At 43.6% G+C, this 26029-nt stretch overlaps 1 protein-coding gene across 29 annotated transcripts in view; it reads right to left on the bottom strand.

Moving 5' to 3' along the window:
- Positions 1-225: 225 nt before the first annotated feature.
- The window catches only part of ST18 (ST18 C2H2C-type zinc finger transcription factor), a 319368-nt gene continuing 293564 nt past the window's right edge, over positions 226-26029 (bottom strand). For all 29 annotated transcript variants that reach the window (XM_078353509.1, XM_078353520.1, XM_078353515.1 and 26 more), the window contains 7 exons: positions 23133-23195; positions 22951-23031; positions 21530-21751; positions 16152-16240; positions 9550-9653; positions 5589-5732; positions 226-2710 (listed from right to left, as the gene is read on the bottom strand). In XM_078353509.1, the coding sequence (XP_078209635.1) occupies positions 2570-2710; positions 5589-5732; positions 9550-9653; positions 16152-16240; positions 21530-21751; positions 22951-23031; positions 23133-23195 (844 nt within the window). In that variant the 3' untranslated portion in view covers positions 226-2569. The remainder of the gene's footprint in view (positions 2711-5588; positions 5733-9549; positions 9654-16151; positions 16241-21529; positions 21752-22950; positions 23032-23132; positions 23196-26029) is intronic.

Raw genomic sequence — 26029 nt, 5'->3', positions numbered from 1 at the left:
CTGGAGGTGAATGCCACATCAAAGGCAGTGTCAGCTCGTCAACTGACCCAAGGTCTTGTCCACTTGAAGGCAAGCAGACTGGCTGTCAGAGCAGAGAAGTCTCCGAATGACTGGCAGCTTCCAGTGCACTCGGGGGACCGCACCAGGGCTTGTTCTGAACAGTGGATTCCATGGGAAGGGGGTACCAGGCGCCGGATAAGAGCCTGAGAAAGATCACATCGAAACTCGTTATCAATTTTTATTTCCTACCATACACCAAATGTACAGCACTGAACACGATTTTGTTGCTTTGATGTAAGAAATATTAAGTGTTTGGAGAAACAGTATACAAACAAGCTACTTCAAATTAAAAAAATGCATACATCATTGCCTTTTCTGTCGTTTACAACAGACCCAATTTACAGTATTGATCATTAACAGAGTTGAAAAGAAAACAAATTCAGTGCACGTTTCAAAACACATCAAGTACAAAGGAGGCAAATAAATACAAACATACTTCACAAAGCATCCTGCTCAAACTACGCAAACACAAATAAATTAACCTGAAGTCATAGTAAATTATAGTAATAAATATGTAGGTTGGTAAGAGATTTCTTTTAAATTAAATAAAATATATAACAAACTTGTTAAAATATCTAGCAAATTAAACGTTTGTCTTTGTAATAAGTGAACTCATTTGTATGCAACTATGAAGTACTGTATAGCAAAATGTTTGCAAGTACATAACTGCAATAGTAAATCTTGTTTGGTGTCCCATTTATAATAGACAGCACAGATGGTAGCTCATTTTTAAAACTGATTTTTAAATAAACACCGTTCCTACCTAAGAACAGACATTTCATCCTCACTAAACTAAGATTCAAGGGTTCAGATGAACTCCAAACCAAAGATAAACTTAATGCATAACGGTGACCACAGTTTCATGGGCGTGGAATTACTGTTGAATATCGTTTTTCATTTGTGCAGGTTACAGTAATAACAGTGGAATATATCAAGCCTGTGAATGCCATCACGTTCCATCTAAATATCCATGAGGTTAATAAAAAATAAACACTTTTGTTTATAGCACAGAAAATTAAGCCCACACTAAGTCCATGTGTACATTTACACAGAGGCACGTCTGCACATGACATGTGTGTGCACACCAAAAAGGCAGTTTAGCTGGTTGTCTATACCTTTTCCTTAAAAAAAATAAATATAAAAAAACTTTTGAAACAATGCTTAACTACTTTACAATCCCTGAAATAGACATTGCCTTTACTATAGCAACTATGAAACTCTGATCCATTCAGAAATTCAAGATTGTGGGCTCAATTCCATGTGTGGATGAGTGTGTGTGTATGCCTGTGTGTGACTATGCCTGTGTGTGTGTGTGTGTGTGTGTGTGTGTGTATTTTGCAACACTTGAAGTTCTATGGCAAGATTTTTATCAAATTGAATGTTGCCTTGTTTCTCATGGAGGGTGAGACCCACGTTCCCTGTGTTTTAAGTAATCACTCAGATTGGAGTAGCAATTTTTTTATGTGTTACTATATTTTCCGTTCCTTTCTAGTCAACCCAGTAAGATAAATGCTATTTCAGGGGATATGGTATCTACAAAATTTTTCATTTGGATGTGTTTGTATTTGCTAAGTACAAATATACACCAATATTGTCACTTGTATATTGTACCAACATATGGCAGGAAAGCCTGGCTGGCCACACCAAGTCTTATTTTTCATCTTGGGATATGAGTTGCCAACGATCTGATATGACTTGAAAAACAGACAAATCAGCATCACTAAGAAAAGCTTATGTTTCTTTAAAACATTTCAAATAAATAATTCATATTAACGAAAACCGCCCAGCCAAGTCGAATACTTTGCTGATTGCTGTATTTAATTATTGCTAACAAACTCTGAGCAGGCTGTTTTCCAGCATCCCGTGCTTTTGTGGGTGCGGATTCCCCACTAGTGGGCGCCGTTTGTCTTCTTATTCCTTTCGTGCGGCTCAGCTTCCCGCAAACTCATTTATCAATACAAAAACCAGTGAGAGGTGGGGGAAGAAGCGTGCAATAAAAATCAAACTCAGCCATAGTGCAGTCCTCAGACAAGGGTTTCCTTCACCCTTTCCTTCTCCTCATTAAAACCCAGCAAGAAAGATGTGTTGAGAAGAGCATTTCCATTTAAATCCCATTGGAAAATAAATTAATACACACACTTGTAAAAATACGGCAGACTTCAAAATGCAGTTAAAAGATAAAAAACTCTTTGATTAGTAATAAATAAATTATAAAAATGTCACATTTATTTTACATATACTTTACAAAAAAGAGTACCACGAGGAAATAAAAGAAAAACATATGAAAATAAATAAGATCTAATAATTGCCTGCATTGCATTTAATCCGAGAAGTCTATCATAGTTTTTCTTTCCTTTTTATGTCAGCTGGGGAAAATAAAATTAGTGCAATGTTGCAGGTGTAAATGCAGTACGGCAACCTCCGCGCCTTAGCAGTATGCGAACCTCTGACGGATCCATCTGGAGTTCACTGCTGTGGGTAATTTCCGTTGCCCGGCAGCGCTGTGATCCTACACATGGATGCCCTTCACTGCCTGTTTGATACTTTCCAGCAGCGCTTTGCATTCCGGGGAATAGTCCCGTTCCAGATTGCTGTACATGTCTGTGAGTGTATTTACATATGCTTCAAAATTCTGCTCACTGATAGGTCCCTAAATGGAGACAAAACACATTGACCCAATCACAGCGGTTCAAGCTGAGGGAAAAGAAGAACCCAGAGACACGGAAGAACATGGGGATCCGCGCATCAGGAGGGAAGGGAAGGGTGCATGCGGCCGCTGGGGTCGCAGGCGATGCAGGGGGATGGAGGGAGTGTGTGTGGGATTCATCTGTTCACTCTTAATTCGGGAGATGAACGTGACTGGCTTGTACAGCATTTGGGGTTGATTTGGAGCACATAAAGTATATGTCTGGCTGTGGACTTGGACTCCACAAAACTTTTCTACTTCTCTTGGGAGGCAGCCTCAGACTTGCACGACATGTGCAGAGGCCTCCTGCTTGTGGAAGGTGAGTGTTTGTGAGGCTGGGAAGGAAGGGTTGCTTGTATCAAGTGATGCCTTTACCAGCACTGGGCAGAAATTTAAGGAATTTAAGATTTGAGCAAGTTGCTCAGTAACAGTTGTGATGGAATAATTTCCTCCTCCATACTCAGACACTTTTCAGCCTGTTTTTCTCCTGTGGCATCACTGCAATAAACTTTTGAAAACTTCTCAGCATCTACAGGCAGAATATCAGTTTCAGAAGGTTTAAATTTATTCATCCCCCCCCCATTTTTTTTTTGAGACAGAGTCTCACTCTGTTGCCCAGGCTGGAGTGCAGTGGTGCGATCTCGGCTCACTGCAACCTCTGCCTCCTGAATTCAAGTGATTATCTTGCCTCAGCCACCCAAGCAGCTGGGATTACAGGCACGCGCCACCATGCCCGGCTAATTTTTGTATTTTTAGTAGAGATGGGATTTCACCATGTTGGCCAGGCTGGTCTCGAACACCCGACCTCAGGTGATCCACCCCGTCAGCCTCCCAAAGTTCTGGGATTAGCGGTGTGAGCCACCGCGCCTGGCCTCCCTGTTCTTTTTGCATGTTTTGGTCTCTCCTTTACCCAGCGTGATTCTTCATGGACACCACACAGATTTACAGGATCGGAATGAGAGTCACAAGGAAAATGCCACTTAGTCACTTCTGTTCCTCCATTTTCCCTCCTTTTAAAAAACAGGTTACATACGTCTTACTGCACAAGATGCTTGGAAGAAAGGACTTTTAAAGGGTCACAGTATGGCTATTGCTGCTATTTATGAAATAAGCTTTCTAAATTTGAAGGTATTGTGCTCTGCTCGACAAAGTGATCTAAACTACTAGTATTGTCCGACTGTGACTCTCTGTCCCCTTCTCTTTCCTGCCTTTGCCACGCCTTGCGTTTCCTGGAGAGTCAGGAAATGGATGGGGACCCAGGTGGCAAAGTGGATAAGGGTCACTCAGCAGGGCCGGGCCCACTCGCCTTGTGTTAGCTTTGGAAACTTGATCAGATTAGGTAAGCGCTCTGAGCCCTGATTTCCTCAACTGAGGACTGGGGATACCAACGCTCACTCACTGGTGCTTTTGTAACATTCTGTGTGATCAGCCCTAAAAATCGCCACAAGAGTGCCCTGTGTGGCAAGTATCCAAGGCACGAGTTGACTTTTGTGGTACCTATTTTTTATGGCAGTGGTGGAGAAGAAAATACTGAGGGATGCATATTCAAAGTATGATTTACACAATGTTAACAAATAGCATTACAATGATTTTTAATCATATCTTAATCCTGGCCATAGTGGTATCATTTATTTTGCTTTGTGCTCCTTATTATATTATTGATTTTTTGGCAGGGTTGGGGGGTAGTGGGTGGGAGTCAAGAAACGCATTTGGAATCAGTTAAGATAAGAACTCCACGCTAGGAAGTCGGGTAAAATCAAGGGGCTCATTGTTTTAATCAAAACCAATTATATTTATCACATTGCTGCTTCTATAAATAATTTCATATATAAAATTGACATCTTTGGAAAAATTATTATAAAAATTTCGGTTCTGAGGAAATTAAAAGCATTTAGCAATGCAGTCTCTCCTCCAAAGATTTGTCTGTATTTAAGAATATGTAAAAGAAGCTAATTTTCTATGAATTCCAAATACAGTCACGCAATGCATAGCAGCATCTCAGTCAGTGATGGACTGACTGTATAATGGTAGTCTTGTAAGATTACAATACCATATTTGGATGGTTTAGATGTGTTTTTCCATGTTTAGATACATGAATACTTACCACTGTGATGTAATTGCCTATTCAGTTCACTAACATGCTGCACAGGTGGGGACCCCAGAACAGTAGGCTGTACCAATAGCCCAGGTGTACAGTATGTAAAATAGGTTCTGTCATCTGGGTTTGTGGAAGTTCACTGTATGACATTCACGCAGTGTCAAAATCACCTAAGGACACAGTTCTTGGAACGTGTACCCATTATTAAGCAATGCAGGACTGTAGCTGCATACCTAAAAGACATGCTTAGATTTTGAAAATGAGGATGCCTTGCTCATTTTTTACTTTTTATTTTGTGTGAGGAGATTGGAAGTATGAGGAGAGCACCTAGTCCATTGGGAACTGAACATTTTTGGCTACAGTTCTTGAGTTGGATGGATGATGCAGTAACTGGGTCTCAGGTTCTGTAAGACGTGGAATCTTCTGTTTGGAAATACATTTTCATTGAGGGAGTTTTGGCCTCCAACTTTCGCATGATATTATGAACCAAGTTTTAAAAAATCCTTCATTTCTCAATGGCTTTGGCCTCTAAAAAAATTCTTGGCCTTAATATAATTTAAATAAATGCATCTACTACATTCCCAGAGAGGGAGATTGCTCCAAGCCAGACCGAGATGAAATGTGGTCACTCTGTAACTGCTCACAGATCTCCTCAAAGCTCAGTCGTGTCAACCCCGTGGGTACATGCATAAGGGTGGTGCAAATGCTTGTAATGGAACTACAAGGTTCTGGCCTTGAACTTACCATCTGTGGAAGCTGGATGTCGGCGAGGCTTGAAATGAGAGCTTGGCTCAGACCCGCCAGCTCTTTCAGCAGACTCTCATTGTTCTGTTCTATGAGTTTGTTCTCCTCCTCTATCGTCTTTAAGTTGCTCTCCATAGACGTGATCTACAAAAGAAATAACTTGGGGATATGAGAGTGGAGTTTGGAAGGAGCATGAATGTTTTCTCCTTGAAGGAAAAGGCATCAAGTGCATCTGAGCACGAAGGGATGCTTGCGTGCAGCTCCTCCGCATGAAACTGCTGCCCCATGGGATTGTCCGAAATGCTGGAATCACATTGCCAAATTTTCATCTTTAGCCCAGACTTCCTCGTGAATTGTAGAACTTCTCCACGTGGTTGTATGGTGAATATCTCAAACTCACATGCTTACAGCAAACTTTGCTAGTTCCCCCAAACCTGCTCCATCCTCAGTCCCCTTTTTCCAGCCAACAGCAACTCAGCTGTAGTGCAGATTTCCACACATCCCATGGCTCTTTCTTTCATACCTCACCTCCCCTGGTGCCTCCTTCAAAATATCCCGGAAGGGACCCCTGTCCCCTCCGCACTGCTGCCTCCTGGGCCCAACCACCAGTGTGACCATGTCACCTTCTCGTGGGTGGCCCTGTGTCTGCCATTACCCATGCGATCTCTTCTCGGCCTTTCCTCAACACAGCCACCAAGACGAGCCTCTTAAAATGCACGTCAGCATGTCGATCAGATGGGATTATGTCACTCCTTGGCTCAAAACTGCACAACAGTTCTGGATACATTCAGAATAAAAGCCAAGGTCTTTAAAACAGACTAAGATGCCCCATGTGAGCTGCCCTGTTGCCTTTGAGACTGCCCTCCTGTGACCTGCCACACCCAGCTCACTCACCTGCGGCCGCACTCCTTCTGCCCCACCCAGCTCACGCACCTGTGGCCACACTCCTTCTGCCCCACCCAGCTCACGCACCTGCGGCCGCACTCCTTCTGCCCCACCCAGCTCACGCACCTGCGGCCGCACTCCTTCTGCCCCACCCGGCTCACGCACCTGTGGCCACACTCCTTCTGCCCCACCCAGCTCACGCACCTGTGGCCGCACTCCTTCTGCCCCACCCAGCTCACGCACCTGCGGCCGCACTCCTGCCACACCCAGCTCACGCACCTGCGGCCGCACTCCTTCTGCCCCGCCCAGCTCACGCACCTGCGGCCGCACTCCTGCCACACCCAGCTCACTCACCTGCGGCCGCACTCCTTCTGCCCCACCCAGCTCACGCACCTGTGGCCACACTCCTTCTGCCCCACCCAGCTCACGCACCTGCGGCCGCACTCCTTCTGCCCCACCCAGCTCACGCACCTGCGGCCGCACTCCTTCTGCCCCACCCGGCTCACGCACCTGTGGCCACACTCCTTCTGCCCCACCCAGCTCACGCACCTGTGGCCGCACTCCTTCTGCCCCACCCAGCTCACGCACCTGCGGCCGCACTCCTGCCACACCCAGCTCACGCACCTGCGGCCGCACTCCTTCTGCCCCGCCCAGCTCACGCACCTGCGGCCGCACTCCTGCCACACCCAGCTCACGCACCTGCGGCCGCACTCCTTCTGCCCCGCCCAGCTCACGCACCTGCGGCCGCACTCCTGCCACACCCAGCTCACGCACCTGCGGCCGCACTCCTTCTGCCACACCCAGCTCACGCACCTGCGGCCGCACTCCTTCTGCCCCGCCCAGCTCACGCACCTGCGGCCGCACTCCTTCTGCCACACCCAGCTCACGCACCTGCGGCCGCACTCCTGCCACACCCAGCTCACGCACCTGCGGCCGCACTCCTTCTGCCCCGCCCAGCTCACGCACCTGCGGCCGCACTCCTTCTGCCACACCCAGCTCACTCACCTGCGGCCGCACTCCTTCTGCCACACCCAGCTCACGCACCTGCCGCCGCACTCCTGCCACACCCGGCTCACTCACCTGCGGCCGCACTCCTTCTGCCCCGCCCAGCTCACGCACCTGCCGCCGCACTCCTGCCACACCCGGCTCACTCACCTGCGGCCGCACTCCTTCTGCCCCGCCCAGCTCACGCACCTGCCGCCGCACTCCTGCCACACCCGGCTCACTCACCTGCGGCCGCACTCCTTCTGCCCCGCCCAGCTCACGCACCTGCCGCCGCACTCCTGCCACACCCGGCTCACTCACCTGCGGCCGCACTCCTTCTGCCCCGCCCAGCTCACGCACCTGCCGCCGCACTCCTGCCACACCCGGCTCACTCACCTGCGGCCGCACTCCTTCTGCCCCGCCCAGCTCACGCACCTGCCGCCGCACTCCTGCCCCGCCCAGCTCACGCACCTGCCGCCGCACTCCTGCCACACCCAGCTCACGCACCTGCGGCCGCACTCCTTCTGCCCCGCCCAGCTCACGCACCTGCGGCCGCACTCCTTCTGCCCCACCCAGCTCACGCACCTGTGGCCACACTCCTTCTGTCCCACCCAGCTCACGCACCTGCCGCCGCACTCCTTCTTGCTATTTCTCACATTCCCAGACCTTCTCATGACGAGTGCTTTTGCACTTGCAGAGTTTCTTCTGTCTGAAACACTTTTCCTCCATACCTGTTTGGCTAACTCCCTCGTGGATGCCTTTCTTCTCCCTGGGGACTAGTGGTCCCATTTAGTATTGAAATCCGGCCACTCACCCAGCCCCCTGCCATGTTAGCACATGACACAACTGATCATTTATGGCCTTTTTGGTTTATTGTCTGTTCCTCCTTCTAGCCTCTAAGTCTCAGGAGGGCAGAAGCCTTTGTGTTCTTTGCTAATGGTTCTCTAGAGGAATTCCCATGATTTCTAGACAAAAGTATCAATCTGTGGACCAGATGGCCATTAACAGATGATGGCGACCATGGTCACGCTGGGTAAGGAGACCAGAATTTCAGCTGGATTAAAATCCTTTGTCTTAAGCTGCCGTGTGAGGACTTCCAAGAGATCCAGTAGCCATGGTGGTATAAAAGTCCTACATTTCAGCTGGGCGCGGTGGCTCATGCCTGTAATCCCAGCACCTTTGGCGGGCGGATCGCAAGGTCATGAGATCGAGACCATCCTGGCCAACAGGGTGACTGGTCACTACTAAAAAATACAAAAATTAGCTGGGTGTGGTGGTGCATGTCTGTAATCCCAGCTACTCAGGAGGCTGAGGCAGGAGAATTGCTTGAACCCAGGAGGCGGAGGTTGCAGTGAGCTGAGATCACACCACTGCACTCCAGCTTGGTGCCTGGTGACAGAGTGAGACTCTGCCTCCAAAAAAAAGAAAGGAAAAAAAAAAAAGAAAAGAAAAAAATCCTACATTTCAGAAGAGGAGAGATGGGAAGGGGAGAAAGACCGTCGGTCCCATGCTCTGTCTCATTCTTTCACTGCTAACTTGTTGCAAGAGAGTTAAGATTCTTGTTTTAAAAGTCTTAGTCCCAACTGTTGATTTCCAGGGGGAGAGGCAGACATCAAAAAGAAGAATGCAGAAAGGAGAAATTGCTTGTCTTTTTGGGTAAAGCATTTGCTCAAGAAAATGTTCAGTAAGCTCTGTTTCTAATAAATACTTACACATTCAGAGGTGTTCCAAAACCTTAAATGAAAAAGTTGCTGTTTTACTTGAATTTTGAATAAAACTAACGATTGTTACATTTTCATCACTATTTTTCTAATGCGTGCTCTACCAGAGTCTTTGAGTATAGGCTGATCTGCCTTGTTTGATTATGAAAACTTTGATGCCACCAGGGCAAAAACACGAGAAAGCTTGCCCACAGCTACTGAATATGATAACCTGGGACGATCCACCCATTCAGAATTTTACAATAATTACGGAATCTAGAAATACTCAGCATATTTTAGATATCAGCATATTTTCACACAAGGTTGAAGAGTTCATTTTGTTTCCACTGAAGGTTATAATTACATTAAGGATTATGAATTTTTTTTTTTACCTGGGTCTGAAGTTTCATCATATCTGCTTCAATTTTCAGGTTGGATTCATTCAGTTCCTTTATTTCCTCATCCAAATGTCTAATTTCCTCATCACTCTCTATTCCTGTAGAGAGTAAGACGGTTAACAAATGAGTCATTTTATGTTTAATGTGTGATTTGCTAGTTGAAAACGGGACTTTCATTTGAAGTGTCTTTACCAAAACCATGCATATCCCGGATTCTGAAAAAGTGGATAAGAGGAGTCACAGATTTAATTTCTTGATAAGAAGGAAAAGTGCCACCGTTGCATAGGGCTCAGTTATGTCCTGGGGGTGCTGGCAGATACATTCGTAAAGTGTCTTCAATCACATCTCACCGAACCCTGCAGCAGGATTTGCTCCATCACACCCTCCCTCGTCACGTACGAAGACACCGGGCCCCAGAGAGGTTAAATGAGGCCTCAGGAATCACCGACAGAAGTTAAATAACCTGCCCAAGTTCAAATTAAGAGGCAGAGCTGGGATTAAACCTCAAAGCCCTTGCATCCTCTTGTTCAAAATGCTGCAAGGACAGTTTTATGCTGAGTAATTAAATATCTATTTAGTTGAGTTAGACCTTAGGACCCATGACTGCAGGCAGAGCCGGGGGCTTCTGGCAGGTGAATTGGAGTCCAGAGATACATCGGCAGGGTTCTCCACACAGACATGGATGAGGAAAATGTGATTTAGGGGAAAGAGCATCAACTCGGGAGTTTGACTCCTGTCCTTGAACCTGGACAACTTCTAATCTTTGTGCTTCAGCTTCCCCTTCTGTGAAACATGCATGATATCTACACTGTGTGAATGAATGCAATAAAATGCAGCTGAACATGCCACAGGCTCTCAGTGAACGGGGGCTATTTCCCATGATTACTTTGTAGAAGGATTATGACTACATTTGAAAGGTTTTGAGGACCTGGGGAAGGTGGTCAATCTTAGGGTGCCAGAAGCAGGATTGGAGCGAATTCTGCCTTCCAGAAGAATGAGTCTGCAGCAGAGTGACAATGTGAAGAGGGACACACGTGAACTTCCACACTGAGACTTCATAAGAGGCATTTCATGAAGTCCGGACAGAGGGTACTTGGCCTGACAGTTGGTTTGAGAAAGACCTGGGCTCTTACACGTTCCTAGGGTGACTACTTTGGGAAATCCTTCCTTGTGTCCTGAAGGCAAGTGCTCACATTCTCTGTGACCCTGCAGTTTCTTCCTCAGGTACACACTCAGAACAAAAGGTTGTACACAGCAGTATTGCTCGTCAAAAGCACAGCTTGAAAGGAGGCCACACGCCCACCAAAAACAACATGGCTGACTCTTAGTACTTCAGCGCAAAGAGAAAAAATTAAGCCCAAAAGTTACATCACATACAGTATGATAAAACAGATGGCTATTCCACAGGTACTTACTGCTTTATTAAAAGTAACTACTAAAAAAAGTGAGACATGCATGGACCAATGGAGAGAGTGTGTCATAAGACTGATCTAACCCTGGGCTCTAAGATGTAAGGGAAAAAGGAAAACACTAACGTATAAGATCTACCAGGTATCTTAGTAGCTAGACCAGTTCGAACGTGAGTCAACAGTATGACAACCAACAGTCACCCACGACCATCCTCATAGAACTGTAGTATCAGGGACTCAGGATTCATCCTGCCCTGGCCAGCTGCGTCTGGAGAATTGCATCATGGAGCAGCATATTTTACCGGTTGCTGTCCCGGTACAGGGATCCTCTCGCAGACAACTGATGGGTAAGAGCTGGGGAAGAAAGGGCTGAAGCACCTGGACTCTCAATGAAGCAGGTATTTGGAGTGCTGTCAGCACTTGAAATTTTTCTGATTTGAGCAATTGAAAACTCCTATGTCTATATATTTCTTTGACATATTGCTTTTCTCTTCGGTCTTTTTGCAGTAAAATTCCACTTCAAAGAATGGCATTTTCTTACATAATATCTGGTAAGGCAGACAAAAACCAAGGAGACTCTTGAAAAACTTGAAGTGCTCGAAAGGAAGCGCACAGGGTGCTGGGAAGCCCTTCACTGGAGAAGATGCACTCTTTTTAAGACTTTAAAGATCAGAAGGAGGCAGGCCTGTGAACAACCAGCCAGGAGCTGAGCATCCGAGAGGAGGGAGGAAGCCCAGAGCCCAGAGTGAGAAGGGAGTGGGTGCTCCGTGCACAGCAAGAAAGCGAATGATGGAGCTGAGCAATGGGGACCTCCTGGGAGCTTAGGTTTATTCTAAGTGTAACGGGAGCCAGGGAAGCGTTTTAGGTGGGGGAGGTGGGGTGATCAGGATGCTTTTCATAAACATAATTTGGAGTTTTGAGTAGAGGATAGATTGGAGAACAGACAGTGGAAACCAGGAGACCTGTGAGGCGGTGATTGCTGGAGTCCTGGCTGGGTGCAGGGAATTGAGGTCAAGAGACGGAGACAGACTCAGGCTCTAATCTGCAAGTGGAATTTGCAGGACTTGTGAGGACTGGAGGTGGTGGTGAGAGAAGGGAGAAATTGACCATGACGGCTTGTTTGTGCCGGAGCAGGTGGGTAAGTGCAGAGCTATCTCTGCGATGAGGCAGACTGGGGGTCTGAAACCTGCAGGAGAATAAATAAAAATTCGATTTGATGAAGTTATGAGTGCTTGTGAGAAGACTGTTTAAGTGACAGCCTGGGTTCTTGGTTCTGGGGTTTCTTTAGGATAATGTTTCCCTCAGGCCTAATGTTCCTGAAGACACCCCAGCCTCTTAATCAGATGGGGCCGTTTGGAAGATGCTTAATAATAAAAGATGCCTGGAGCTTGTGAGGAAAGCTCTGATCACAACATGAGATCTCAAAAAAAAAACCACATTGTCATATGATCTCATATGTAACAGTCTCCCCATGCATTCTCATAGAATTAATAAATGAAGTAACTGATGTTTTTATTATAATTTCTGGATTTGGGGAGCTATTTTAGCCACAGGATCAAATTCAATCAATCTCTTTATAATCCTTCCTGTTAACACATCACTTCATCTGTTTCCATGGAGTCTCTTATCTCCCAAACTCTATGCACACAGTGTTTAAGAACCTTTAGACTTCACTCTGCGCTTCCAAATATTAACTTATATAATCCTCATTTAATGCCCATGATGTAGAAACATTTATTACCTCAAAGTAAGGATGGGAAACCAAGGTACAAGGGAAGTGGTACAGTGGAATTCAAACATAAACTCTCTGGTTCCAGAATATGTTCTTTTAACCATGATAACGCTGTCGTTACTCACAGATGTTTAATCTGTTTTGGAAGTGTTGGTAAAAAGTGTGCCCTAATGTTTACAGACACGCTTCTGGTAAAATGTTGGACTAACTAGGTATTGCTGAAATCAAGAACACCGTATAAACTTTCCCCTGGAAATTTTACTTAGCTGCTCAGGAACTCTGATTATTTATGCCCTCCATCTATGGAAAAGCAAGAGCAGATGCCTTCTTTTCATTTAATCATTCTAATGTTTACTTCGTACTAATCTGGGTCTAATGTGTATAATTGGGGATTATGTCATATATTTTCTTTACATTCTGTATAACTATGCAAGTTATTCACGTACCTGTATAGATCAGCTATTCTCAACTTATGAGAGGCTTTAAGTACTATAGCTCTGTTTTCATATTATACAAATGAAGCAATTCTGTTACATTTCAAACAAATTCTATTATATTTATTGAGTGAACTTTTATTTTTAAATTGGGTTCCCACACCAAAATTGTACTTTTTTATTCAGGGGAAAATGCATTAATGTAAAATAGGCTATTTAGTTAGTAAAGGAGTGAGGACAGTTAACATCCAGAAAGAAACGACGTATAAGAACGTTTAGGACACAAGATTTTGTCACATGGGAAGAGCTAGAAGGACCTCCTAAATGCAAGACTGTATATTAGATCAATCATCATGTCTTCTGCTTGTTCCTATGAAGCACAGAAGGACCACCATTCTTTCTTATACGGATGGCCTAATTTTATTACCAAGGATTAGGAAAGGTCTTTAAAAATTAACGTGGCAATTTAATTATGACAAGGATGGAGAACTAAGGATCAATTCTTCTAAAGTTAATATACACATTTTTTGGTATAGACGTCCATGTTTGAACTGGTTTGTACATAATATTCCCCTAAAATATTATCTAATTCAACTAGTTGCGTGAACGATTTGTATCTAGTTTGAATTAACATAGTATGCCGAAGTCAAAGCCTATCACTTTGTTTTATTGCAGTTTGATTTGACGTTTTAAACGTCTGAAGATGTGTTGGTTCATACCTGCTTTAAAGATCATCCAGACAATGACTGTGGCCACACTTTGAGGTAAGGGACCAGGACACACAGCGTCCTTAAAGCAGACCTCCGAGTGACTTTAGGTCCTTCCTCACCTTCAGTGAACCACTGACCTGAATTCAGGTGGGCTTTTTCTCATGCAAAGTCCTTGCAGGTTCTTAAGTTTCACAGAGCATCAGACTCTACTTTCTTGGACTGTAAAACGTGTACTTTTCCAGTTAGTTACCTGTCCACCTGAAATGGCTGCACCCTGACACCTGTCAACGGGTTCAACCCAACTCGCTGCTGCTGCATATTCTTTGAAAGCTCAGCTGAAGATGCTAGACACGGGGACGCCTGGAAGTGCACGCGCTCAGCCCTGCTGCTCCTGGGTCTCTGTGAAAGTCTGTAGTGGGTTCAGACAGACCAGCAGCATGTGTGCTGCCCCCTGCAAAACTCCATCATAATTTGATGTAATGCTGCCCGGTCGCTGTTCTGTTTTTATCTTTCTTAGGAGCAGCCTCGTAATTTACATTCTGTTCGGAATATGGATGGAATGGGTGTTCCCATAATGAGAACTCGTAAGAAATATTTCCTTCACAGTGGGTTCCAGAAGGAGTGTTGCTCCGAGTTTCCTTACTACCCTGTGATTCACATGGCGATTACAGCTTTCTTTTGTGTTGGCTTCTAAAAGTTGAGGTCAAATTCGCAGTCCTTACTTACCTAGAGAGAAATGGCCCTTTGCACACGTCTTAGGCTTGCTCTGTCTCATTCTTATCTTTAACTTTCCTTTGTCTCATTTTTAAATTAAATTTTAACTAGCATTTTTTTTAAATTTCATGTAGCTTTGCGGTCCTTATCCTTTACATACTGTTTGAAATAAGGTGATAAATAAATACACATTAAATTGTCCTCATTTCACTGCAAATGCACTGAGAGGTATTTAAGGGGATATTTCCAAGGAGCAGTAAGAGCATCTGGGGAAAAGCTCTTTTACTGAGTATGTGAATGTTGGGAAGGCTGGACGAGGCAGGCCTGCCCCCCGCAGCCAGGGCGTTATTCCTCTGCATGTACACTGCCCTCCTTCAGGACTTAGTGGTGAGGACCCAGGGAGGGAGGACCCCCCCCCAGGGACTGCTTTAAATAAAGCAGATGAAGCCCTCAGAAGAAAGCATTAAGAAGCTCGAGTGTTTTCCTCCCTTGGATACCACGTATCTTCTTTTTAAAAATCACACACACAAATTAAAAAGACTGGGCAATGCTTTCAGAGAAAGTAACAACAGTGAAGTCCCCAAGTCATGTGCCAAAGACGCCATCAGATAGTCTCCAGAGCAAAAGAATCGTTCTGTCGCTGTTTCTCAAACGCTTTGCAATGATCTTTGATGGAAACCAACACAGGACCCAGATAATGCTGATTAGAAATCTCGAGAAAACCATTCAGAATCAAAGGCAAATTGGATGTTCCAAACAGAGAACTCAGAAACGGTATCCCTGAACCTGGAGAGGGGATTGACATGAAGGAAATATCTAGGGAACATAGACCTCGGTAACGACACGGATGCTAAATTCAAACCTTCCAGAATCTCCATAAAATACCATGGTGAACACAAAGCACGATGGAAGCATTCAAATGCAGATGCCAGAAACTGCTTCCTGAAATTTTATAGCAGACTTACACCAGAAAAACCACACGTACACCACACACACACACAGAATGAAGGACACACTTCCACCAGTGTGTGTTTGCCGTTGTTGCTTTGTTTAGAGATTTGATCTCTTGCTGTTGCCCAGGCTAGAATGCAGTGACCCTATAATACTACCTCACCTCACTACAGCAGCCTCGATCCTGGGCTCCTGGGCTCTACAATCCTCCCATCTCAGCTTCCAGAGTAACAGGGACTATACTACCGGTGGGCTCCGTCACCCTGGGCTAACTTTTGTATTTTTTTTTTTTTTTGTAGAGATGGGGTCTGGCTGTGTTGCCCAGGCCGGTCACAAACTCCTGACCTCAAGCATGCTGGGATTACAGGCATGAGCCACCGTGTCCTACCAACCACCAGTGTATCTTAATCCATCATACCTCACTGTCTGACTTTCTCTGTTGGTGATCTTCCTTATTTAAGAAGAAGGAAGACACCAAAAAATTTGTTTTTAAACCAATTTATAATTTTAGTTCGAATCTGAGGAAATCTTTCTTCTTGTACATTAAAATTGCACTTTCCACCTAAAGAATACTTGGACACATGGAGCCCTGTGGAGAGCCAGGGTCTACACCCTGGTGGAGGCGGCGGCCAGCCCTGTCTCTTACCCCCAGTGGCTTTCAGCTTCATGCTCATGAGTTCTTCAGAAACCTTGCCCTTTTTGATAGCTTGCGCATTGAGAGGACATCCAGATAAGCTGTGGAAATAGAAATCGTACTAATGTATGAAATGTATATGATGTCTTACAAAGCTTAAAACGTTTAATTCACAACCTGCTATTTGTGTTTTTGCTGCCGAGGAATTACGTTATAACCCATAGTCTCTCTGTAGAGAGTAATGAATACATACCCGTTCAAGCAAAGGCAGAAGGCCCTCAAATAATGTAAAATGTTTTGTTTTCTTTCCTTAAAGTACAAACAGTTACTGCTGATACGCAACTATTATTTAATTTATTTTGTTAAGTTGCTATTCGTCTGCATTCAAGTGTGTTCTCTTGTTTAGGAGTGGTTTATTTCCTGCAAATGTGAAATTGTACGTATATATTATCAATAAGAATTGTTCCCAATTAGTCAAAATTCCATGAGTAGTAAAGCAGAATCTAGTTCTGCCTGCCTTTATATAAAGTGTTCCTTCATCATTATAGAATGACTCAAATCAACAGAAGTCAAAATAACACCCTATCCCACACCCCGATGGCAAATTCAGTTTGGTTATGGAAAAGTTTCTGATTTTTTTCTTTAACTTTTAACACATTTTTTGTTAAAAAATATCTCTTCCCTGGAAGGAGAATCAGAGAAGCTGCCGAAAGTGTATTCCGACGCGATCACCGCAGAGGCACTCTGCTCCACTGCAGTGGCGTTCATAACGCTTTCCGTCTAGTGTGGCACTCTTCAGCGGGGTTTCTTTCCCTTAGTGTCTTCTGTTTCATTTAAATGGCACCAGCAGGATAAATCCAGCACTGAAGAAAACTTGTTTTCCATCGTTTATGATCAGATGATTTTGTCGTTCTATGCAGCCATTAATTCTTTTGCAATCTTGCTGTGTTTTCGTAGAAACAATTTTTAAGATCAAAATAATGACGGTCTCATTCAGTCATTTAAAGTCTTTTTTTCTTACAGAAAGTTAGTTACAACTCAACTATAAAGCAATCATCTCACCCTGAAGCTTAGCACATTTGGAAAAGTGAAAAAAAATATTTCCGCAGCAAAGCACTTAAGTGTGTGCTTAATTACTGTATTTTTCAAGAGTATTAAATTATTCTACACTAAGAGCCTATGAAATATAAGAAATAATAGACATATATTATTATATATGTAGAAAAGATTATGCACTTTGACTAATGTGATAAGCTATACATTTTCTACACAAAAAAATAATGAAAAGCAAAAACTTAACTTGGAAACTGCATCTTCTGTTTTTGGAAGTTTCTCACTGTCAACTGTGGCCTGTAAAAGTTTTATTACCTTTTTTTATGGGGAGTTTGCACAAGTCTGTCTTCTTTTATGTCACATATTGCATTCCCAGAATATAGTCATGAATATTTATTTGGTAAACTGGATATTTAGAGGTGACCTTTAGTAAGTCCCTTGGTAACATAATGGATATTAATACCTCATTAGAACTTCTCTGCTCCTCACCCTTAAAGGGTCTACTCTGTTGAGACAACACGCCAGAAAACTTTCAGGGTGACACAGTGTCGTGGAAATGTGAATGAAGTGACAGAAGCAGAGAAGACAGCTATGAAGAGAGGCTTTGCTTCATTCTGTATCTTCCAATGTACATATTTCATATCTTCCAGGATATAAGATGAATCTTAAATTGAAAAAGAATGGGCAGGATAAACACTTTAAAAGTCCTCTTTCCTTTTGAAGACAGATTTTAAGAGGCAGAGGTACAAACTTCTGAATTTGGCTCCGTATTGGAAAGGCAAAAAAAAAAAAAAAAAAATGTGGCTTATATGGTTTTGACCAAAATTGCCATTCTATTAAGACATATTAAGGCAATTTTTCTTTTTTTTTGAGACAGAGTCTCTCTGTGTCACTCAGGCTGGAGTGCACTGGCACAATCTTGGCTCACTGCAACCTCCACCTTCTGGGCTCAAGCAATTCTCCTGCCTCAGCCCCCTGAGTAGCTGGGATTATAGGTGCACACCACCACACCTGGCTAATTTTTGTATTTTTAGTAGAGACAGGGTTTCACCATATTGGCCAGACTGGTCTCGATCTCCTGACATCAAGTGATCTGCCCGCCATGGCCTCCCAAAGTGCTGGGATTACAGGTGTGTTTGGATTACAGGCGTGAGCCACGATGCCCAACTGCAATTTTAAATTATATCTTCATCTGCCTTCTTCAAGCAAAATGGCAGGCAACACAATGTATGTTGTGAACATAATTGCTTACAATATATTAATAAGCTTTAGTAAAATTGCAAAGACATGGCATAGAACTAAACGAGTTCTATCGATCACAGAACTTCTGATTTTAAAGCTACAAACATTCCTAATAGTGTGTGTGTGTGTGTGTGTGTGTGTGTGTGTTTTAACATATCAGTTATCTTCTCAGATTGCTATTTTTTTCAAAGGGAAAATTTTGACATATAGAGATTTAAAGCAAGGTTTGAGGGTACCTTTATATAAATATAATATGGATAGAGTGTGTGGGTCAAATTGTTCTTAACCATCCAACAAAGTGCGTTTTGAAATTATGCTCATTTTGGTTGAGAAAACATCTAGGCACTAGCACCTGTGATGCCTCAGCTTGGTGTCTGGTCCATGGCAAAGACCCATCATTAAACCTTAGGCGAAGCAGGATGACACAGGCTCTCTCGTGCCAACCCGTATTCAAAGCAATTCCATAACTTCCCTGTGCTTGCTTCATCCTCTGTCAACTGAGGGTAATTATAACACCCGTAGCTCACAGGGTTTTGTAAAGGTTTAAAGGAATAAACAGTGCCAGTTACTTCCAACAGCACTGTCTGTGGGCGAGAACCCTGAACATGCGTCAGCTATTATTAGGTGACAGGTGATGGGAAAGAGTAGGAACAACCTCAGAGTTTTCAGATTCAAAATACGTAACGTATACAAAGCCTGTCGTGAGTTATAGTCCACGTCATCTAAGTCATCCTGCATATGTACACAGAGGCTTAATATTATTTTCACAAACTGGAAAGGAGATCGTCTGTGTTGAACCCCTAGGGTAGCCAGGCATAAGCTAAGCGTTTTGTGATATTATTTCATTAAATTCTACACGTAGGCTGGACAGTTGCTCATGCCAGTAATCCCAGCATTTTGGGAGGCCGAGCTGGGTGGATCATTTGAGGCCAGGAGTTCGAGACCAGCCTGACCAACTTAGTGAAACCCTGTCTCTACTAAAAATACAAAATAAATAAATAAATAGCTATGTATGGTGGTCCCAGCTACTTAGGAAGCGAGGCAGGAGAATCACTTGAACCTGGGAGACAGAGGTTTCTGTGAGCTGAGATCACGACTGCACTCCAGCTTGGGCAAGAAGAGTGAAACTCCATCTAAAAAAAAAATATTTTTTTAGAGATGGGGTCTTGTTCTGTCACCAGGCTTGAGTATAGTGGAGCAATCGTAGCTCATGGCAGCCTCAAACTCCTGGACTCAAGCGATCCTCCTACCTTGGCCTCCGGGGACCACAGGCACGTAGCACCACCAGTAAGCACTGCTCGTTTACCCACTTAACTGTTCTTGGGCACAAAGGTTGTTTCCAGTTTGGAGTTAGTAGAGCAACACTGCTCAGATGTGCTCAGACAGGTCTCTGGGCTCTAACATGCAGAGATCCTCTGGGCCCACGTCTGACAGCTCATGGCTGCATGCTGGGGCCATGCACATCTGTTCATTTTCCAACTTGACTCTTTAAAGGTAATTTGCTTCTGAAAGTGGCACTACCAGTTGCTCTCCCCTACAGAGTATGAGAGCACCGGTTGCTCCGCATCCTCACCAAGCCTTGGCATCACCATTTAAAACTTCCTCACAATTTTTTTTTTTTTGAGATGGAGTTTCTCTCTTGTTACCCAGGCTGGAGTGCTATGGCGCGATCTCGGCTCACCTCAACCTCCGCCTCCTGGGTTCAGGCAATTCTCCTGCCTCAGCCTCCCGAGTAGCTGGGATGACAGGCACGCGCCACCATGCCCAGTTAATTTTTTGTATTTTTAGTAGAGACGGGGTTTCACCATGTTGACCAGGTTGGTCCTGATCTCTCGACCTCGTGATCCACCCGCCTTGGCCTCCCAAAGTGCTGGGATTACAGGCTTGAGCCACCACGCTCGGCCTTCCTCACAATTTTTAAAGATGACTTCATTATTGCTAACTGAGCGACGTGCTCACCACAGCGCGGCATGACTATTTCACCAGCAGAGTCAACGCGGATCTGACCGAGGTCACCACGGGAAGTCAAGCTGCTGTGCAGTAGGCACAGTTGACTTGTGACTGCAGTTCCTGAATATGAAATCATAATTCAAACTCAGAACAGAGCCATGGGTGCTGTGTGGATGGAGGTCTACATCTGAAAACCATCGGAAAGTAAACCGCTTGAAAAAGTCAAGTTTTCTGCATAAACAGGTTTCACTGACTATGTAAATACCTTTACATAAGCAATTCCTGGAAGGCCTTATTTTCTGATATCATCTGTATATGTCTTTAGAACTGAGCAAAATGTCAAAATGCTCCGATTTTGCTTAATGTTTACACCGCTCACATACAAAACATCGATGGTTTCCTAAAGCTTCGTTGGGTTTTAAACTAGTGTCATGTACAGTGGCCCAAAAGATGAGCAGGGACCCACTGGCTGGAGAAATATGGAGGGAATCTTCTAATCTTTTCCTTTAGGTGGAATGCGAACCAAAAAGCTGGACACTGATCGCTGCTGCTAACAAAGGGCTTGGCTGAGTATGTGACACTCGCTGGGAGACGATCCGGTCACTGAGAAACTGTGAGGGGCTCCCAGATGTCGGGCACCCCACTGCGCAGTCCTCAGTCACTGCATCATCTCCTTTCCTGCTGCTGCAGACGAGTCACATCTTCCCAGTAGCAAAATAACTACAATTCTGGCCCGAAATTGAGCCAGTCCGTAAGACAGAGGGGCCACTATAAATACGTAAAGTGAAAGTTTGCAATGACATGACATAATAAAGTAGCTTTGACCGCCTGGAACTGAAATAAACCATTAAAAGACTGAACTGTTAAAAAATAGCAGCCTAAGCAATATTTTAGATACAAAAAAAAAAAAACCTGCATATTTTCTAGAGCACTTGAGACCTGTGTAGTGAATTTTCAGAAATACAGAAAATAACATTTTTCATTCTTCATGCTCATCCAATATCTATATGGCAAGACTTCATGTTACGACATCTCAAGTACTAGAGTGAGCAAGCTTTAGGGGGCTGTTCACAACCCTCTCCCCAAGGCAGCCTAGGTGACCACCGGTCACAAATGACAAGAAAAAGACAAAAAACTCATGTTACCTTCGGTGGGTGACAAAAACATTATTTACATGGCCCAGCCCATTGCAGCCTGGCAAAGGACAATGTGGGAGCTCTTGCTTGTTCAGTTTCCAGGAGAGGGAGGTTCCATTGAGAGGGTTCTCCTTCTGTCTCTTGGCAGCCAGGGGACAGCCGGAAGCTGTGCGATGTGACGTGTATTTACCTGATATGTGACCTTGGCCATCACACCCTATCACAGGACATCTAGGGAGAAAGCAGAGACATTGCCAGCTGGAAAGAAGGCAGTGATAGTCCTACACTCTCCAGGGAACAAACATGCAGTTACAGGGTGTTAATAAAAGATGCCACCACAGCTAGGAAAACAGCATTTCAAAGCAGGCTCCGAGCTACGTGATTTTCACGTGTTATCTCACTTAGTATTCATTGCGATCTATTGAGTAGAGAGTATTATTATCCCACTTTGTCGATGGGGAATAATGAGGCTTAGAGAGCTTGGGTAACTTGCCACTCATTTTACAAGAAGTGGAGTCAAGTTCATGCCCACACTTTTTACATCTAGAGCCAACCTCATAAGGACTATATTATGCTGCTTCCAAAGAGCGAGTGTAGGAAGCATTAACCGCCTTGACCAACTACACAGCACGTCATGCACAGAATTGGAATCTGGGTTTCTAAACGTTTAAATACTGCATCTAGAATTGTTGTTGAGAAAATAACTTCAATTTCTATGTCTATATCTGCATATAGCATCCAAGACCTTTCTTAAAGGAAGGAATTCAATTTAGATACAATTTCACCTTAAGCAAAATTGAAGTTTCAGGGGAAAATGCTGCTATATTTGTCACTGTAGAGCACTTCCACAGTGTTGCTTTCCTTTAAAACAATTGAGAATCATATGAAACTGTTCTGTTTTTTTTTTTTATCTTCTGCATTATCAAAGAACTACGGAAATACAGTTATAAATAGAAAACTTTTCTCAAACCTCCAAATAGTTTGACTCTGGCTTATGTTGAATCAAACCCTGGCTTAGGGTTCACCATTCCTGAAACTCAATCCATGTTCAATTGAATCCCAACCAAGGGCCCTTCTTTTTTTTGAGACGGAGTCTTGCTCTGTCACCAGGCTGGAGTGCAATGATGCAATCTTGGCTCACTGCAACCTCTGCCTCCTGGGTTCAAATGATTCTTCCGCCTCAGCCTCCCGAGTAGCTGGGACCACAGGCATGTGCCACCACGTCTGGCTAATTTTCTTGTATTTTTAGTAGAGACAGGGTTTCACCGTGTTGGCCAGGATGGTCTCGATCTCATGACCTTGTGATCCGCCCATCTCTCGGCCTCCCAAAGTGCTGGGATTACAGGCATGAGCCACCGTGCCCGGCCAAGGACCCTCCCATTTTACCAGCAAGAGACAGCTGACCCCCATGTTTCAACCGTTGCACTCACTTCATTTCAGGGTCTTCTTTCTCTTCCTTGGTCGGGGTCATTTTGACACCACCTTTCCTTGCACGAGGGCATCCCGACAGGCTGAAATAGGGACCCGACAGAGAACAAAACAAAACCATGTGATCTCCGTGACTGCTGCGGACAAGCTCATTTCCACGTCTCCGAAACGGGACCAATCCTACCTTCTGTGGGAAGCATAGTTTCCAGTCACGTGCCCCGAGCCATCGCAGCCTGGGGTTGGACACCTGGAAGGCACAGGAAGAGAGCATGGGCCGAGAGGTTGTAGTGGAGGGAGTGGGGGTCACACCCAAATTATTTGGATTCTTTAGTAATTACATTAATGTTCACGTCTCTGTAGTTCATGGGAAGAGAGAGGGTCACACATCCAAACACAACTAAAGACAATGAGCTGCTTTTTGTGTGAGTTTTTTTTTTTTTTTTTGCTTAAATATAATTAAAGGTTGATTAATAATCTATTTAAAAATTTTAAGATATATGACTACTGAGTGACAATGGATTAGTTGTTATTTATTGTACATATTTTTTAACTTCATATAGAAGGGACTTGAAAATCAGTCCACAACTTCTTGCTGGGCTTGTGTCTACATCATGCAAAGTTCTTACCTTTTATATAAAAAGAAAAGTTTTCCAAATTATTATAATTATATTATTATTATTTTTGAGACTGAGTTTCACTCTGTCACCTAGGCTCAAGTGCAATGGCACGATCTTGGGTCACTGCAACCTCTATCTCCTGGGTTCAAGCGATTCTCCTGTCTCAGCCTCCCAAGTAGCTAGAATTATAAGTGCGTGCCCCACCCATCTAATTTTTGTATTTTTAGTAGACACAGCATTTCACCATGTTGGCCAGGCTGGTCTCGAACTCCTGACCTCAGGTTATCCACCTGCCTTGGCCTCCCAAAGTGCTGAGATTACAGGCATGAGCTACCATGCCCAGCCTCCAAGTTATTTTTATGAATAATTTATTTTCTCTGATATGCTGTGCTGCTAGGATAATCTGTTGATTTCAGATGAACAACAGGGTCCATGTGAACTGCAGAGATGTGGAACATTTGTGGGATTACCGAAGAACCTCGATAATTCGCACCTGGCCTGTCCTGCCTCATGGCCTAACGGCACAAGTCAAATGGTCTTTGGGGAAAATCCACCAATAATTGTATCAACAATCAACCATTACATTTGAAATGAGAAAGTGAAGGATTACAGGGAATCCAATTTCTACTTGGAATATTGATTAGGAATGGGTTTCAAAATATTCTTAAATATAAAAGTTTATATAGACTTTCACCTTCTTTTTTATGTCTTTTTAGAAAATTCCCAAAATCAGAGGCCACCACAAAATGCTTGCTTTTCTGAATGCCCACCATGGTTCAGATCAAAAGTTCTATTTGAGAAAAACCATAATCCAAAGAAAAATGTGTCCACTAACCCTTTTCTTAAATTCCATTCCTCTAAACTTTCACAGAATGAATTCATATTCAAGCCTGAGGCAGAAAATAGGGAACAAATGCTTTTTTTTTTTTTTCAAACAAAATATACAGTCAGCACACATCTCTTCTGGCTAACCAGGGCAAACTGCATTGAGTCTTCCATCAAGAATTTAAAGACGTAACATGTATCCTCCATTATGAGAATTTTTTGCATGCTAGTCTTTTTCTATTAACATTTTTTTAGTAAAAAAGTGGTTGTATAGCATACTGAGATGGAAATATTTGTGCTGAATAATCATTTTTGGGGATTCTCCATGAATAGCTAAACAAGAGGTCAATAACATGTCTGTCTGATTTTTCTTGCATGGAAAAAATATCCATGGAAAAACCAAAGATATTACTTACTAGATAGCTGCATAAAATACTAAGTAATGAATATTGCTATGGGAGCTCTCAATTTGCATGTTTTCATGTATTACCAACATTGTTCTAGAAGTAAGTTTTAGAGAAAATAAGAGAACCACTAGCTGTAATTAAGATGTGGTAATACAGAATTTTGACGCAATTGAGCAAACATCTTTGTTCTGGTACATCTCACTTTTCAGTCTGTTAATTGTTAGTCTCTACTTACTGCTTATATTTTAACCTAGAAAAATGGGAGTCAGTAAAGTGATTCCTAGAATCCACAGTGACACAGTAAATTGTACTTGACAGTGGAAATGAGAAACGTGGCCAGGCATGGCGGCTCACGCCTGTAATCCCAGCACTTTGGGAGCTGAGGAGGGTGGATCACCTGAGGTCAGGAGGTTGAGACCAGCCTGGCCAACATAGGGAAACCCTCTCTCTACTACAAATACAAAAATTACCCAGGTATGTGTTGTACGCCTGTAATCCCAGCGACTCGGGAGGCTGAGGCAGGAGAATCACTCGAACCCAGGAGGCAGAGGTTGCAGTGAGCTAAGACCATGCCATTGCACTCCAGCCTGAGGGACAGTGCCAGACTCCTTCTCAAGAAATATAAGAAAGAAAAAAGGAAGGAAGGAAAGAAAGAAAAGAAAGAAAGGGAAAGAAAAAGAGAGAGAGAAAGAGAGAAAAAGGAAGGAAGGAAGGAAGGAAAGAAGGAAGGAAATGATGAGAAAATTATATTTCACAGTTTCTTTTATTATTGTTGGTACTAAGATTTCACATTTGCATATCTGTTCATTATCACATTTTCTTTTATAAACTTAGTTTTTAAAAAATTTTTAGATAAAAAATTTTAAACAATTTAGAAAAGGAAATACTAACAAAATTGTAAGAAAATGCAACACATAAAATGTTACATGTGTTTTAGACACCAAATGCTGATGCTACTGTCTACACATATTATTTTACCACTAGATGTAGTAATACTCATTTTTTCCTAACGATTTTATTACTTGTAAATAAGTTTAATTAATTTTGTTTAATCCTATTTATTTATCTTTTAACATTTATACCCCATTATATTTTAAGAAGGTAAAAGGTAGAGGCTGGGTGGCCAGCACGGAGCTCCAGGGGTTGGCTCCGCAGAGACCCCAGGGCAGGAAAGGAGCAGACAGCACTGAGGGTCAGGAGCTGCACCTGCAGGAGTCAGGGAGCCGCCAAAG

The sequence above is a fragment of the Callithrix jacchus genome, chromosome 16 (genome assembly GCF_049354715.1).
Source record: "Callithrix jacchus isolate 240 chromosome 16, calJac240_pri, whole genome shotgun sequence".
In the NCBI taxonomy this organism is placed as follows: domain Eukaryota; kingdom Metazoa; phylum Chordata; class Mammalia; order Primates; family Cebidae; genus Callithrix; species Callithrix jacchus.
Note: the sequence above shows the minus strand (reverse complement) of the source record. Positions and strands in the feature narration are given on the sequence as shown.